The sequence below is a fragment of the Fulmarus glacialis genome, unplaced genomic scaffold, assembly GCF_000690835.1.
Source record: "Fulmarus glacialis isolate BGI_N327 unplaced genomic scaffold, ASM69083v1 scaffold12510, whole genome shotgun sequence".
NCBI classification, from domain to species: Eukaryota; Metazoa; Chordata; class Aves; order Procellariiformes; family Procellariidae; genus Fulmarus; species Fulmarus glacialis.
In genome coordinates, this window is record NW_009185844.1 from 4,116 (window position 1) to 21,220 (window position 17,105).

Genomic DNA, 17,105 nt, shown 5'->3' on the forward strand with positions numbered 1-17,105 from the left:
ATGAAAATGCAGAACTTTTCCTTCAGTTCTTTTTCGCACTTCCCCTACCCCCCACCGTGCATACAAATACTAGGTAGTTCACATCCAAATCCTGAACCCTTCACATAATTATCTCTAGTAATAGTTCACTTTCATAAATTTTATCCATTTTAAGATCAAATCCTTTAGTTATGAACCTGCTTTGTTTCAGTTGCAGTGAAATTAAATCTAATGTTTGAATAAAGAACAAAATTGTATGAAGAAATTTAAATGGCTTACATTGTTTTATAAAAAAGGGGTTTTTAATCCAATTTCAGTTTGAAATTACAATATGAAAGATAAAAAGAAATTTGTGGAGCGTGCAATAGATTTCGTTTTAGAAGTTGGCTGTAGAGTTAGCTTACAACATTCTGATTATTGTACAGTTTCAAACAGATGAATGAACAGCAGGTTTTGAGTAGCATTTATCAGTGATATATCCAATAATATGAATCACCTGGATTCCCTATGGATCACTATTAGTCTTCATACTTTTCCATATTTTTGTCAAAGCATTTTGAATTTCCTGCCATTTTACTATTTCTTAGTAAACTGACAGCTAAAAGCATAGACCAATTCGTTAGCAAAACTAATATCAATACGTAATATTAATAACAATCAGGTTATTGATGTAAAAATATATTGAGTCTTAAGAATATTTACACTGTTAGCTTGGGAAATGAAATGTAAAGAATTTTGAAATTTTTAAAAATCTAACATGGTCAGCTTTCACAAGAATTAGCATATCTCTGGATCTGGGATTTCTTGCTCACTTGTGGAGGTTTTATAGTAATGTGATTCTTTTGTGTAACTACTAGAGCTTTCTCATTAGTCTGATACATCCCATCATGGCAAATAGAGTTTTTATATGCTTCCTAAATTAAATGTTGTCAGAAAGGACAAAACTTCTAGACTTGAGGCCCCTAATGTCATCTGAATCCAGAAGGATTTTATTCAGACCCATGGGGTTTTTTTGGTTGGTTTTGTTTGTTTGTTTGGAGTTCTTTCGGTGTACTCTTGAGCCTTGCCTGGGCTTCATAAACATCATACAGAGAACCTGAGCTTGGGCCTGTGTTTGGGGCCGGGATAGATTCAACCCCAGGCCAGCTTTTTCTCTTAGATTGCACACTATAATCCTCGCTTGTAATATTACAGGCAATTAATCATTTGGGAAACACAGTTAAAATACTATTTTGGTGATGTATCCTGTTGTTCATTGCAGAATTCATGTAATTAAATCTGCGGTGCACAGCTTATGCTTTTAATGACGATATATTTTATTGCCCAGTAATTCTTTCTTTCATGAAGTCTGCTACTATTTAGCAAATCTTCATCAGTATAGTGTAAGAGTACATTTTCTGTATCTGCCATAAACCCATGAGTTCAGTAATGTCTTCAGAGCAGCTGGTCATTTCTGTGAATTAATGACTCAATGGGATGAGTTAATAATTTAAGATAATCACCTAGCAGTCTATTTCAGCCGATCATTCATTCTAAAGAAATGTCAAGAACAAACATGGCTAATGTAGAGTAAAATAATGTAAAATATATTATTAAATATTTAGCTTATAATAGCAATAGTATTGATAGCTCTCAGAAGCATTTAGCATAACATTTGTGTCTATGGAAACAGTGTATTACAGTGTTGCTAACTTTTGGGAAAAAAATTATAATACTACATGGGAGAACAGTAAACTTTCAAACTTTATTAGTTTTTTTTTTTTTTACTTTATGTAATGTCTCAGTATAATAAGCACAAGACATTTATTTCAGGAATTCAAAGGAGCATCTCTGCCTCTCCCTAAATAACGGAATTGGTTCATTCTGAAATTGTTAGAAATTTGATGTATAGGAGGATTGCATTAATATCTTTCACCAATTAAGGCCTCTGTTGGGAATCAGCATAGTGCAGAATGCTTCGTAAATTGTATGTAGTTGACCCAACAGCATCCCTATTAGCATGATTATGAAGCAAGGGTGAATATTTCTAAATAAATTGCATGAAATATTTGTATAAAGAGATAACTGTAGGTCATTGTATGCTTTATAGAAAATTATCTAATTTATTAAAAAGATCTTTTCTCACTCATCTCTCATGCAGCAAAGTGGATCAGACCCACTATTAGAATGAAGCTAAAACAAATTGTTCTAGTGCACTGTACATTTTAGACAGAGATTTGTTAGAAATATTGGCACCGCCATTCATTGCTTGTCACCAAGATGAAGAGGAAACAATTGTACTTCTGTACTGTTTCATGTTTATAAAACACTATATATTTTATGGGGTCAAAATAGTTTGTGCAGGGACATAAAGATTTCCTGTACTTGCTGGAAGCTCCTCTTCAATAGGATTACTCAGTACTAATGTGACCAGACTGACTGATTACTCACAAGAGGAAAGCCATAATTAATGTAATATTTCAAATATTTCAAACATTTTTGTATAAATATATACAAAAATGTTTGAAATATTTGAAATATTACATTAATATGTACAGGGAGAACAGGGAGATCATGTAACCTTTGTATTAAGGAGAGTATGTTCAAGCTGAACACTATAGGGGCTAGTTTATTGCGCAGTTAAATCTGAATGTATAGATTCCTTTTTCACAAAGCATATATTAAAAACTATAATTTGGTAACCCAGTGATGTTTGAGCAAGCCTTAAAGCTTTATGTGTGAATGTAATAACATTCTCATAATGGCATTGGGTGCCCAGTGCAACGAGAGCACTAGGTCAGGATGTGAATCTTGAAGTCAATCTGTATGAGTAGATCTTACAGGTAGTAAAATAACTCTCCTGTTTCTCATTCCCGATTTCTACCCTAAGGGCATTTGCTGCTACTTATGTAAATGTATTCAGCTGATTTTACAGAATGATTCAGCAAGACGTACCCATTTTACTTATGGAAACTAGAGTAAATGTTTTTAGAGTAGTTATTTTAATTTTTCTAAGAAGTAACCCCTTGTTATAGTGCAGCAACTCTTTAAACTCCTCATTTGAAGCAATAAGCCTTATCCTTATCTGCATATTTATTATATTTATGTTGACTTTAAACATAGAATTTAAAAAATACTTTTCGAAAGTCCATACAGAATCTTAGCCTGTCTTGTCCTAGCGTGTGATAGCTTTGTACTAATTCTGTCTCCACTTTTTCACAAAGACAATGAAAGTAAACAACAGAGCAAGTCTGTAAAAGTGAACTAAAATGCAAAGCATGTCTGCATAGGCAGTGAGGTGAAGTGGTTACTATGGAGCCAACAAACTCAGCTTCCAAATATCAGACTTGGCTTTCTTAAGTTCTATATCCTTCATTCAGTGCTAGATTATTTTCTTCACAAAGTTTAGCATCATTTAAGTGAAACTGTGCAGCACACAGGATGTTACACGGAACAATTACAAGGCACAACTTGAGTCTGACAAAATTAGGAAATGCAATGATAGCCTATGAATGTACACAGTATTCTGAACTTGTTAGAAACAATTGCCCATGGTAAAGTATCGTTCAAACTGATTTTTTATTTTAATATCTTAATTTTAAATAACTGTTTCCAAAGTATTGACTTAAATTATGTGAGTGGTGACTTTATGCACGTTCACCATAGTTGTTTAAATGGGACAAGATTTTCAGAAGGTCCTGTGCTACCAGGCTCCCAACTGGTCTGGAGCACTTTATTTGAGAGTTCCCGATGTATTTTCCTTCTGATTGTAGAATTTGCCCCCATCTGTTTCATAATGTTTAACCAGGCCTTTCTTTATCCCTAGAACTGGGCAAGCAGGGTATCTTCACCAGAGAGTTTTCATTGGAGCATATACCTACAAAAGGTGCATTTTTCCCGCTTTAAACAATTTATGATCTGGTAGTTAAATCATGAGGGAACCTTCCGTGACTATTTTGCTACTATCAAAAAACTTACAGAAAATATTAGCTACGGCTTTAGATTTCTGGCTAACGACCAGCAAGCCCTAAAAATACGATTACAATTGCATGGAGAATTTTTTGGAAAAATCTGTATGAAAAAAAATTTCATTGAGTTCACTTGAGAATTAGCTGATAAAATATCAAACAAAACATAACAATTGAATGTTTACCACTTGGAAAGCCTTTGGCAAAAGACTGAAAGTAATGTCCCAGTCCCTGAATTCTCTGCTTTGCTATCCCTAACAAGCTTGGTTTTATATGTATTAAGCTCCATTTTAAGATTAATTTATTTGATTACTTCAATTATTTTTATTAGAAATTTTTAAAAAGCCTTTTTCCTTACTGTTAACCTGCATGATGGCATTAGGAAAGTTATACACCCTTTTTCAGCACTTACTTGTATTAACATTCCTACTATGGCACTTTGTGTTCGGTGTACTTGCCAGCAAATTAAGCTGACTCAAATGTGGAGTGGTTTTGCAAAGTTCAGCATATGAAGAAACGTCTAGTACTTGCCAGTGCACTGACCGTAGCAGCACAGAAGAACGTACAAGGGAAGGGGTGACTCGTGTGTTTGAGAAGTGAAAAAGAGAGTTTGCAATTGGATTGGGAACTAGCTAAATGAGAAGAGACAGTGGAATGTAGGGAAGGCCAGATCATCTAAGAATGGGAGAACAGAGAGAATGAGGGGTCTACTCCGGCTGTTTGGCCAACACTGAGTCCTGAGTCAGAACTTGGGACAATTGCACATCTTTGTGGATGTTGGTTAGCAGTTTAGTCATTTGAAGAGTTCCTGTAAGTTACCCTTTCAGTTACAGATTCCAAGGTATGAGTTGCATATGGAAAATGCATGTTTGCATTTTCCACAAGACTTAGACTGGACTGACAAAAGTTCCATTTCTAATAAGAATGGCTTTTAAAATGTAATTTCATTTTACAGCTAAAATAACATGCATCTATGATTCATACAGTATTTCTTTAAATAGAGTAGAACCTTAGGAAAAGTGGAGAAGGACAGGGCCTCGGGGTCATCTGGTCCAGCCTCCTGTTCAAAGCAGGATAAACCTCAAAGTTAGGTCAGGTTGCTCAAGGCCTTGCCCAGCTGAGTTTTGAAAATATCCAAAGATGGAGATTCCACAGCTTCTCTGGCTCTTATTCTGCACTTTTTGAAAGAGTCTGGCTTTGTCTTCTCCCCCTGTAGGTAGTGGAAGACTGTGATTAGATTCCTCCTTGGTTTTCTCTTTTTCCAGGTTGAGCAAACTGAGTTCCCTGCATCTCTTTCTCACATGTTATGTGCTTCAGCCCCCAAACTATCTTAGTGGTTCTTTACTGTATATATTCCAGTTTTTCAGTGCCTTGTAACTGGATGTCCAATGCTGTACACAGTATTCCCAGTTTGACCTCATGAGTACTGAACAAAAGGGGATGATCGCTTCACTTGACTTACTGGTTTTGCTTTTATCCCAAGTGTATGTTGATAATCTAGTAGTTTATCTAATATACTGTTCATATTGTCTCTCTTTTTCTGTGTGCACACAGACAGTACCATAGCATAGCAATATATCTAATAATACTGATGAAAGGAGGGACGTTTGCAGACATTCCAGTCTGTCAAAAAGGAACTGATAAATTTACTAGGAACGGAAAAGGTTTAGGGCTGTGCATAAAGTCAGCATTGCTTTGTAGAATTTGAATTGCATCTGAAGCTTATAGTATAATTTAAAATATCACTTTATATCAACAAGATTTTTACACCATTGTATGAGGTATAAAGATCGTTTTTTGTTTGCAATATTTTGTTTATATGAAGGCTTTAGGAGATCAGAATTGTGCTATGCTAGTATGGGTCCATGAAATATATGCTTTTCAATTATAAATTATGTTCTGAAAATATATTTGATGAAATAGATAATGGGCACAAAAAATGCAACAATATTAATAAACTTTGAAGGCTGCATTCTGTTGATACGTTTTGCATGTCTTGCTGATGTTGGCATTTGCTGATCACTATACTTACAATCATTCTAAAATGCATTATTGTGTAAATACAATTCATGGAGCATGAGACACATGAAACTTCCCCACAGTCATTCTGCAGAGTATGCAGTACAGATTGTTACTAGTATACCTAGTTTCCCTAATCTTTTCAGCAATTGTCATATTTTTCCCCATAGCACATCACAACTATCCACTTTGCTGTATTTCTAAAAAGCATTTTACTAGTGTTTGCTTTTTGTTTGTTCCCCAGCCATGAATGTCTTTCACTCCATGGCCTGAATCAATGAATTAATTGTTTGGGTTAAACTTTTTGCTTCTGGATTACTATTCTTGGTTTGTTATTCTTCCCTCCTGCAGAAGCATGCTGGGAAGATCCTAATTCTACCATCATAGTAACTGAAAAATTGGAATTTAAGATTGAGAGATAGGTGGATCAAAGACAAGAGATTGTACCAAGAAAACAGAACATCTGAAATTGAATGGACTCATAAAATGAATTGCTTCCTTATGAAAAAAAGAGACAAGAATTCAGATTTTGGCCAACAGGCATCTCTGTACCCATAGATCAGATAAATTGGCCTTGTTTACTTCCAGTTGTTTAACAGCATGAAACTTTAAAATGGCAAGAAAGCTCAGAGAAACTAATATGGAAGAGGAAGCTATTGTGTTAGTCACCAAGACATTCCATACTACTAGCAATCATTCAGTCTTTTGGTTATATTGCATTTTGGTTAATGTATTTTTAAAAACATCTTTTAAAAGCTGAGTGCTTACAATAAAAATATTTTAATTGGCAAGTTATTTATAACTTAGGTCAGTTTTTATAGTATTATATAACTACAGAATAACTTCACGAGAATCAGAAAAAAAAAAAATTAAGACACTAAATTTAGCAGTTCTCCAAAACAAATTGACAGACTAAATGCATAGGAATTCAGAGCAAGGATCAGTGAAGATTCTTGTGATGTCAGTATAAGTACAAAACTGCAGAGTCGATCACATGGAATTGTTTTCCAGTGTCTCAATGACAAGCATGAAGAAGGATATGTTGTGATTTCTTAAAATTACTTTTTTAAAAATTTAGATCTGGCTTTCATATTTCTGTATTGCTAGTTTAATATATTTCTTGGGAAGGACTTTTTGTCCAGTTTTATGAAGATAGAGGAATTATTCAGAATCAGAAAGGTTAGCTTCTATTTTTTAAACTTAGAACTGGAAAATTCGTTGGTTTTTACAGTTTTCTTAGAATTTACATAATGTGAAATCATTGCAACTAATTTTAAAACTTGTGAAATATTTTTCCACAAGAATTTCAGCCTTTGACTAATTCGCTCTAAGGTTTCTGGAGCTGCAGAATTAAATAAATTATTGCAGTATTTCCTTCATTGAGTCCTTAATAGTCCGATTTAACTAATAGTGTTATTTACTGCTTCAGTAGTTGATCATTGTAAGCAAAAGAGCAATATGACGAACATCTTTGTTTAACAGAGTAAGCTGATTTGAAGCACAATGTTGATCGGGATGTGGTCATTATCAACCATAATCTGTTTGGAGGGGAATAAAAAAATCAGTTGCCTTCCTTATTGAGTCCTACTTCTAACTTTCCAAAAACAACATGTATCTGTGTAAATGCTAGAAGTTATGTTAAAGGTGTCTAAATTGAAAATTCTTAAGAATGGATATTTACTGTCATTTCAATAAACCTAAATTGGAGAATGTTTAAATATGGAAATCACTTCACAGAGCTGTTAGTTTTCATCACAATATGCATTTGGTATGGGTAGGTATATGTACTTTACCTTCCTTTGATCTTTTATTTGTCAATATTACAAAAATATTGTAGTATTCTAGTATTATGTACCCCCTAACTTTTGATAACACTAATTTTCCCATGGTGAAGCAATCAAGTTTAATTAAATTATATTGACAAGATCAGTGGAAATTATTTGGTAAGCATGTTTTTAATCTAGGATTTAAAGAAAAAAGTAAGCACCACAAAGATAACTATTAAGATTTTAGATTAAGATTCATGGGGAATTATATCAAAGACAAAAACATCCTTGTATTTAGTTTTCTGTGCAGAAGCTAATTTAAACATAAGCAAAGGGTAATAGGCACTGAAGAGACCATTCATTTTAGCAGCGTTTTGAGCAAAGCGGACAGTATCCAGCAGGAGTTCAAAGAGCTTTTGTAGATTGAAATGAAAGCTTAATTAAAAAAAAAACAACCTCAAAAAACTCAGCTCAGTAGTCCTGTTCTTACTTATTTATCTAACACAGCTGTAGTTGAAAAGAGTTTCTGTAAAATGTTTATCAAATCCAAAGCATTTTTTATTCTAAGCTATTCCTGAGTAGAGTTGCTTTTTTTTTTAATTGTTCTTGTAACGTGATGGTCAGGTATGGGATAGAGGGAGTTCAGGGAGCTTCAGGATATAGGGAGCTTTTGCATAATGTTTATTGGAATGGCTATAAAGATCTTTGTCTCTGCTATTGATAATGTTTTCAGCTTAAGTTTTGCCTTTATAACCGCTTTTTTTAATGCATTCCCAGTATAGAAAGTCCTATTGAATTCAAAGTCCAAACTAATCTATTTCTTAGTTGGAGTGAAGATCAAGTGTTGAACATACGTTTTGAGATTTGCTGGATCAAAATCTCGTCTGAATGCTTCTCAGACTTATTGTCAGTCATACGAATTCTTATTAGTCCTAAAGTATTTTATCCCAGTCTCATCACTTATGCTTTTGACATGTTGCTAGCAAAAGATGTCTCTCCTCACTTCCAGACCTGGAAGAGTAATCTTTGTTCCTATTAGCTTTGGGCTGAATTCTGATCTTCAGACAACTTAAAGAAGCCTCGCATTCCTGGGGCCTCGTCCTCAGGGTGGGGCTTGAATCATCCTGATACCTGATGAAAGGACAATACGAAAGAGCTCAAGCAACCTAGGAGATTTCTCAAGTGCATTGATGACAACTTCCTGGCACAGTTGATGGAGGAGCCAACAAGGAAAGGTGCTTTGCTGGACCTGATGCTTATGAAGAATAAAGAACTGGCTACAGTGACCATGAGATGATGGAGTTCAAGATCCTAAGAGAAGGGAGCAGGGAAGAAAGCAGGACTACAGCCCTGAATTTCAGGAGAGCAGACTTCATCCTCTTCAGAGCTCTGCTTGGAAGAATCCCATGGGCTGTGTCCTTGAAGAGAGGAGGGGTCCAGGAGAGCTGGCTGATACTCAGTGATCACTTCTTCCAAGCTCAAGAAAGGACCATCCCAACAAGTAGGAAATCAAGCAAAGGTGGCAGGCGTGGATGAGCAACGAGGTCCTAACTGAACTCAAAACATAAAAAGCAAGTGTACAAAAGGTGGAAGCAGGGGCAGGTGACTCAGGAGGAGTGTAGAGCTCCTATCCAGTCTTGCAGAGATGGGGTTAGCAAAGCAAAAGCTGCCCTGGAGTTGAATCAAGAGAGGGATGTGAAGGGCAACAACAAAGCATTCTACAAGTACATAAACAACAAAAGGAAGACTAGGGAAAACGTGGGCCCGCCACTGAATGGGGCAGGGGAGCTGGTGACAAATGACATGGAAAAGGCTTAATGCTGCCTTTGTCTCAGTCTTTACCAGTAAAAACGGCTTTCAGGAATCCCAGGCCCCTGAAGCTAGAGGGAAGGTCTGGTGCAAGGACTTACACTCAATGGAGGAGAACCAGGTTAGGGAGCAGTTAAACAAACTGGACATACCTAAATTCATAGGGCCTGATGGGTTGTACCTATGAGTGCTGATGGAGCTGGCTGATGCCATTGCGAGGTGACTCTTGATTATCTTTAAACGATCATGGTGATTGGGAGAGGTTGGGAGAGCAAATAGCATTCCTACCTTCAGGAAGGGCAAGAAGGCGGCTCTGGAGAACTACAGAGCTAGTTGGCCTCAGCCCAGTCCCTCGGGAGGTGATGGAGGAAATCCTCCTGGAAAGGATTTCCAAAGTTACGAAAGACAAGGTGATCATGAGGAGTCAGCGTGGATTTACAAAGGGGAACTCATGACTGACCAACCTGGTGGCCATCTGCAACGTGGTGACTAGCTTGGTGGACAAGTGGAAAGCAGTGGATGTTGTTTACCTCAACTTTAGTAAAGCATTTGACACTTATCTCCCATAACATCATAGACAAGCTGACAAAGTGTGGATTAGATGAGTAGACAGTGAGGTGGATTGCAAACTAGCGGAATGACCAGGCCCAGAGCGTTGGGATCAGTGTCACAAAGTCTAGTTGGAAGCAAGTCACTAGAGGTGTACCCTCAGTCAATACTTGGGCCGATACTATTTAACATCTTCATTAATGACCTGGATGATGGGACAGAGTGCACCTGCAGGAAGTTCACTGTACAAACCTGGGAGGAATGGCTGGTATACCAGAGGGTTGAGCCACCACTCAGAGGGACCTCAACAGGCTGGAGAATTCTCATGAAGTTCAACAAGGGGAAAGGCAGAGTCCTGCATCTGGGGAGGAATAACCCCATGCACCAACCCGCACTGGGGACTGACTGGTTGTAAAGCAGCGTGGCAGAGAAGGACCTTCAGGTCCTGGTGGACAACAAGATGAACATGAGCCAGCAATGCACTCTTGTGGCAAAAAAGGCCAACAGCATCCTGAGCTGCATTAACAAAGTGTTGCCAGCCGGTCAAGGGAGATAATCCTTCTTCTCTGCACTGCTGAGGCCGCATCTGGAGTACTGTGTTGTTCCCCAGTACAAGAGACACGTGAGCATACTGGAGTGAGTCCAGTGCAGGGCCACAAAGGTGATGAAGGGACCGGAGCATCTCTCATATGAGGAGAGACTGAGAGAGCTGGGACTGTTCAGCCTAGAGAAGAGAAGAGAAGGCTCAAGGAGAGATCTTATCAATGTGTACGAATAAAGGATGGGAGGGAATGAAGATGAGGGAGCTGTACTCTTCCCAGTAGTGCCCACTGAGAGGACAAAAGACAGTGGCACAAATGAAAACACATGAAATTCCATCTGAACACAAGAAAATTTTTTACTGTGAGGGTGGTCAAACACTGGAACAGGTTGCCCAGAGAGTTTGGAGTCTCCATTTGTGGAGGTACTCAAAACCTGACTGGACATGGCCTTGGGCAATGTGCTCTAGCTGACCCTGCTTGAGCAGGGGGGTTGGACCAGATGAGCTCAACAGGTCCCTTCCAGCCTAAATGATTCTGTGATTTTTCCAAGTCTTAAATCCAGACTATAGCATCCTACGTAATGACTGTGCTTATAAGGTAGCTTAGCTCTTGTGATTTTTTTATTTTGTAATCTGCAGGTAGTGATTTTGATTTTGTTACAGAATATATCCTTGTAATACCAGTAATAAACATTTTGAGATGCAGACTTTTTGATTGTTTAAGAAATTGTCAATATGCATATCTGTCTTACCTAAAAGGTCTTCAGAAGATAAAGTCATAACTTCTTCAGATACTCCAGTGAATGCTGCTGTTTCGGCCTACCTCTTCTATACAATACTCACAACTGCAGAAGTGACCACAGATCCGGGAGCTGCTCTGACAGTGTCCATAAGCCCAGGAAGCCTAGCTGCACTGCTGCTGCATAGCACAAACAGAACAGTTGCACAAAAGATGGAAATTAATGCTTGTTTGATTTCATTGATTTTGTATATTAGTGCTATGCTAGTTTAGTGTATAGTTGCAGTTTCTTTTATGACCATATGTTATGTATAGTACTGACATTTGTATTTAATTTACAGGATGGAGGTCTGCTTCTAAATAATCCTTCTGCACTGGCAGTTCATGAGTGCAAGTGTCTTTGGCCAAATGTTCCATTGCAGTGTCTGGTATCGCTGGGCACCGGTCGATACGAAAGCGAGGGAAAGACCAATGTCACATACACCAGTTTGAAAGCCAAACTCACAAATGTTATCAGCAGTGCAACTGATACAGAAGGTTGGTGTCTTAAGATATATTTGTGTTGAGACTTTTCAGTTTTTTACGTTTCTTAGAATTACAGTTCCACTTCAGAGAGCAATCTGCAACCTTTTGCCTTTCCCCTTCTCCTCTCTACCCGCCGCATTGAAACGACTCGAAACATGTCTCTTTGTAACTCATTATGTATAGTTGGTGTTTCAGTACCAGTATTACAGGTTTTCTGGAGATGATAATATGAATGTGTTTCTTGGCTTTATCTCCATGAATCTTCCTCTTCACTATGTTGCTGCTAAGTTCTTTTAGTTTATGAGTTCTCAACTGTTAATATGAGGTTGATGACATAGCTATACTAAAGATAAAAGATACCTTAAAATTTATCAGAATGACAATGATAATCCAACAGGATTTATACAAAGTGATATGTTTTTACTTGTGCTTCAGGATAAAGGTATACTCAGGAATTCATTTCAATAGAAAAATCGTATTTTCTTATATTTGGTTTGGTTTTCCCATAAAGAGAAATGTTTAATAGTTAATATAGAACATTGGTTTTCAACAGCTTCAGAAAAAGTATTTTAGTTCTGTTCTTTTCTTTTCTATATGTGCTTTTACACATGTGCTTTTCCAAGGATTAGACTGTATCTGCTAATGGTCATGACTTCCATTACTGTCAGGAGGAGCGAAGCATGTATTTTCCAAAATACTCTGTTCCTAGGATGGGAGTACACTGGAACTCTATCACTAGCAGTTTACATCTGTTTTGTTTTTATAAACAGGAAATATTGATATGCCGATGCTGCCCCCCTCCCCCCTTACAAAGGAACCTGATACTGTAAAAAGCTAGGGAACAAGAAGTACTCTTACAGTCTAGATCCCTTGCTGCATGATCTCTGTCAACTAACTGTCATTAGTAAGAAAAACCTAGATTTTGCGCCACCTTTGTTTTTTGCACAGTCGTGGAAAGGCAGTAAGAATTGTGAGAAGGAGAGATGTGCTGTCCACTTTCTATCAAGGGAAGAAAAAGTTTCATTGCAGCTGAAAAATCAGGCAAGACATTTGATGGGGAAGAGGAGGAAAGGAAAGTTCGTTGTGGAGACCAAAGGAGAGGAAATGGAAAGAGGGGAGAGTAGATTTGAGCAAATGGGAAGTTATATTATGAAGGAAAAAGGGCAGAGTATTAAATAGGGCAAGAAAGAGTGGGTGTGGTGAGGGGAAAACAGAGACACAGCTCAGTAATTTACAGGAGGAGGGACCAACAGAGAAGATTTCTGGTTAACAACAATATTTTGCTGTAGTCTTCCCATGATATTTTTTTCACTTTAAAACTTTTATATAACAGTAGACACTTAAAAGAATGGAGGAGCATGGTAAGAATGCGAAGAAGATTGAAAAAATAAAAGAGAATGAAAGATGAAGGAAGTCACGGAAATGGAATTTTAAGGGAGCTGACGAAGAGAAGAGAGATCTAAAAGGAGAGAGAAAATAGGTTATAAACGAGAGGGGAAAAGGAAGACAAGAGAGGAACATACAAATACATTACATAGCCAGTTTATTATTGTACTAGTTAACTGAACTATTATAATTTAACTTGAACGTTTTAAATTAAATTAATGTTAAATTCAAACCCAAAATCTGTAGTAATATATAAAAAATGAATTAGTTGCAAACAAAAGAAAGCTTTAAACCTACATATTTTTTTACTGCAGTCTTTTGAGATTAGAGAAGAATATATATAGCTGTTGTTTTCATAATACCTACTTCCGTTAGTACTGAGTGTAACAAATCATGGGTATCCTGGATGGGAACATTAAAAAAACAGAATGCACTCTCACTTGTAAAGGAATGGAATGTACATGTAATTATAAACCTGTATAGCTGCAAAGCCTTCTTAATTGTCATAGCAGTGAAGTTGTCTTAGAATAAAAGGTGAAGCTTTTCTAGGGTAAACAGAGCTACAGGGTCATTTGTAAACCTTCCAATGAGAACAAATTTTTTATAAGGCAATGGTGGAAAAAATGTTTACTCAGCAAAACAGCACATATTTACACTTACTGTGTCACTCCAGAGCACTTGTTGTTCAGAGACTGTAGGACTATTTGTCTGTCTCATGTAAATATAACTGTTTCCTTCATTTGTTTTCAATATAGAAGTTCACACCATGCTGGATGCACTGTTACCTCCAGATACTTATTTCAGATTTAACCCTCTTATGAATGAAGACATACCTCTGGATGAAAGTCGTAAAGAGAAACTCAATCAGCTGCAGACAGATGGAATTCGTTATTTAGAACGAAATGAAGAAAAACTGAGAAAAGCTGCAAAAATATTAACACAAGAAAAAACAACTTTGCAGAGACTTCAGGACTGGATAAGATTAAAGGCTGACATGTATGAAGGCCTTCCATTTCTTTCCAAATTGTGAATATGTAGTGCATGAAAGATTATAAATGTAAATCTTGTTCCAGAAAATCCATTCAGTACTGTAAAGGAAGAATGTTTGTTGGGAGTAAATAACATCTTCGGAAAGCTATCAGAATTCTGGAGAAAGCAATTCAGAATAGCTGTTTTGTGCAGACTTACTTGATACAAGGTTTTATGGCGTTAATTATTTTTTGAACTTTACAGATCTTACTGTTCCTCTACTTAAGTTTCTTGAAGTCGGTAAAACTGAAAATTATGAAAACAATTGTGCTATTCATTTTTTGGATGTATGTATCATAATTATGGTGGCAGTAAAACTTTATTTATCAACTACCAGGCTTATTCAAAATTAACAAAAAATAAAATCCTCATTCACTTTATTGTGGGCAATATACCTGTTAGGCTCTTATGTAGCCAGTGAATTTAATAGAAATGTAACGTTCTTACAAAAACTTTGCCTGTGTTAATTGCACTTTTACATTTGAAAGATAACATTTAAATTGTTTTTTTATGTTCAGTGGTTTTTGTACTTAACAGTGTTGAGTAAGATGTTTGGATGACTATAAATGGCAAATTAAATTATCAAAATTAACTGGTATTTTTAGGACTTGCTGCTTATTGTTTTTATTGGGATAACTTCAGATTGGTTCATTCATTGTTTGAAAATAATCCCAAGCCCCAAAACTTCACTTGAGCAGCTATTCCTGTCACAGGATAAAGGAAATAAAATCTTGAAATAGTTCATGTGAGTGAGAAGCTTACTATAGAACCTTCAGTTTTGGATGCCAAACTTCAGATGTCTCTAGTCAAGAAGAAAATTAGCAGTTGATACATGAAATAATGTATTACGCATTTCCTTTTGTCTTCTAACTTTCATATATGCATCCTCTTGAAATTATCGTAGAGTTGTGAAGTTAACATTTAGAGCCTACTATGATCTAACTGCTCATTCCTTTGCAACTTTCTGCTTATGTCAAGAAGGGTGGTGTGGTAAGCTATGACGATACACTACGTCAATGAAACAATATTTTCAACAACAGGAAGGTGCCTGTGAGTTCTTCAAAACAGAGTGACTGCAGTGAAATTTGAGTTGGACACAGCTGCTGTCACATGTTGGGCCTGTACCCATTAATGAGATTGCTGGACAGGTTTCTGGGTGAGTTTTTGCCTCTTAGTAGACAACTACAGTAAATGAAAATACTTACTAGATAAAATGTATGTTTTATGCAGTAGATGAAATGTCCAGTTTCACCAAAAAACAGTGCATTTGTCACTTTGCCTTTTGGGGCTAATCACCTGCCATTGCATTATCTACTAAAAATAACATTTACTTTGATAGTCACCTTCTGTACTTGTCGTCTTAAAACATTGAAAATGTTACTATGCTGCTTTTAGGAAAGAAACTTTGAAGAAGACAGCTGAGATCCTTTGTTATCTTAGGAGTTGCTACGTAGTATTCTGCGACTGTGCAAGAAAACATTTGATTTGGGCTGTTTTTTCTGTAATCTGACTTATTTTTAATTTTTGCCTGTGTCATTTCACTCAGATATCCGTACTTTTCTGGTGCTCCCTCAGCTCTCTGGCTTGTTTTTGCCAATGAAGCTAGTAAGTGTCATTAGTGCAAGAACTGTAGCCTTCACGTTTTTTAAATTGTTCCCAATGCAAACAGATTCTAGGTGCATAAGGACTAAAGCAGCAGAGAAACAGAAGGAAAAGTTAAAAACCTACAGCAATTTAAAGACAAGAAGTGAAAGAATGTATGTTGTTCATGCCCCCCCGCCCTTTTTAAAACTATGAACACCAAAAGTAGTTCCTTGATAGGGCAATAAAAATACTAAAAAGGAGAGTTTTATGATCTTGGTGCAACCGTACCTTATAACTCCCCTTCTTCATTCCAGTTACTAAGAACTGAGTAAAAGAATAACAAGAAATCAAGCCTTTCCTATTGGTGTGAGATAGTTTAAGCATATAAAAAAGAAATGTCAACATTATTCTGATCAAGGCACCTTGTATAGAGTTAAGCTGCATTGCCAGCATCCTAAATCAACATAGACAATATAGGGTAGTCTCACGTAACAACATACATAATACCACTTCTTCGCCTGGCAAAGAGCAAAGTCATGGCATCATCCATAAGGCTATCGAGGGCATTTTTCTGAATTCGTAAGTTTCCAGTCATAGCTTTTTGGGATAAGCATTTATTTAAGACAACGCTTACCTGTGGTAAACAAAGTGGTAACATTTCCACTTAATTTTTATACAAATAAAACCTGTGAGTTACTAATGTTCAGACAGTAGGGTAAGTGCATATACTGAACTGAGCTTTGCAGGTGGAATGTTGTTTCTGTTTGACATCATGCAAGAATTTTTCTTCATTGAGAAGTTCTCCAAGTACTCTGTACTCTTCTCATGGATGAATTTAACATTTTACTAGGAGTTGATTAGAGAATGTAAACCAGGGAAGCTACCTGTCTTTTGAATGAGTACACAATATCTCAAATTAGCTTTCTTTAAATATCAGGGTTTTTTCTAATTCTTTATGAGCTGCCGACAAAGCTTCCACTACAGCTCTGTTGAAAAAACAGTCTTTTTGTATAGAGCCTTGGCTTTTCTAATCCACCTTCCAGAAGACTACATGAAACATATTCTAGGCTGATGAGTGCAGCTATTTGGCTGACTTTTTAGATCCCGTATTTAGGAAATTACAATATACTTGCAAAGACATCTACATTGTCTCCACGTTACTTGAGGTGGCCTTTCCAAGTGGTTATACATAAATGCATTTAATCAGCTCACAGGAGTGAAGGCAAGTACTG

General features: G+C 36.7%; 1 protein-coding gene across 1 annotated transcript; it reads left to right on the forward strand.

Moving 5' to 3' along the window:
• Positions 1–10,157: 10,157 nt before the first annotated feature.
• Positions 10,158–14,622, forward strand: LOC104078940 (calcium-independent phospholipase A2-gamma-like). Its single transcript, XM_009580811.1, has 3 exons — positions 10,158–10,337; positions 11,691–11,886; positions 14,016–14,622. Exons 1-3 carry the CDS (start codon positions 10,158–10,160, stop codon positions 14,288–14,290), a joined length of 651 nt encoding a protein of 216 aa, XP_009579106.1. The 3' UTR covers positions 14,291–14,622.
• Positions 14,623–17,105: the final 2,483 nt, after the last annotated feature.

Bases quoted from the DNA above. Each gene is read 5' to 3' on its own strand.
- LOC104078940 (XM_009580811.1), top strand. From the start codon at position 10,158: ATGACCAGGCCCAGAGCGTTGGGATCAGTGTCACAAAGTCTAGTTGGA. The intron at 10,338-11,690 runs GTATACCAGAGG...TTTAATTTACAG, and splicing joins AAACCTGGGAGGAATGGCTG to GATGGAGGTCTGCTTCTAAA. The intron at 11,887-14,015 runs GTTGGTGTCTTA...TTTTCAATATAG, and splicing joins CAGTGCAACTGATACAGAAG to AAGTTCACACCATGCTGGAT.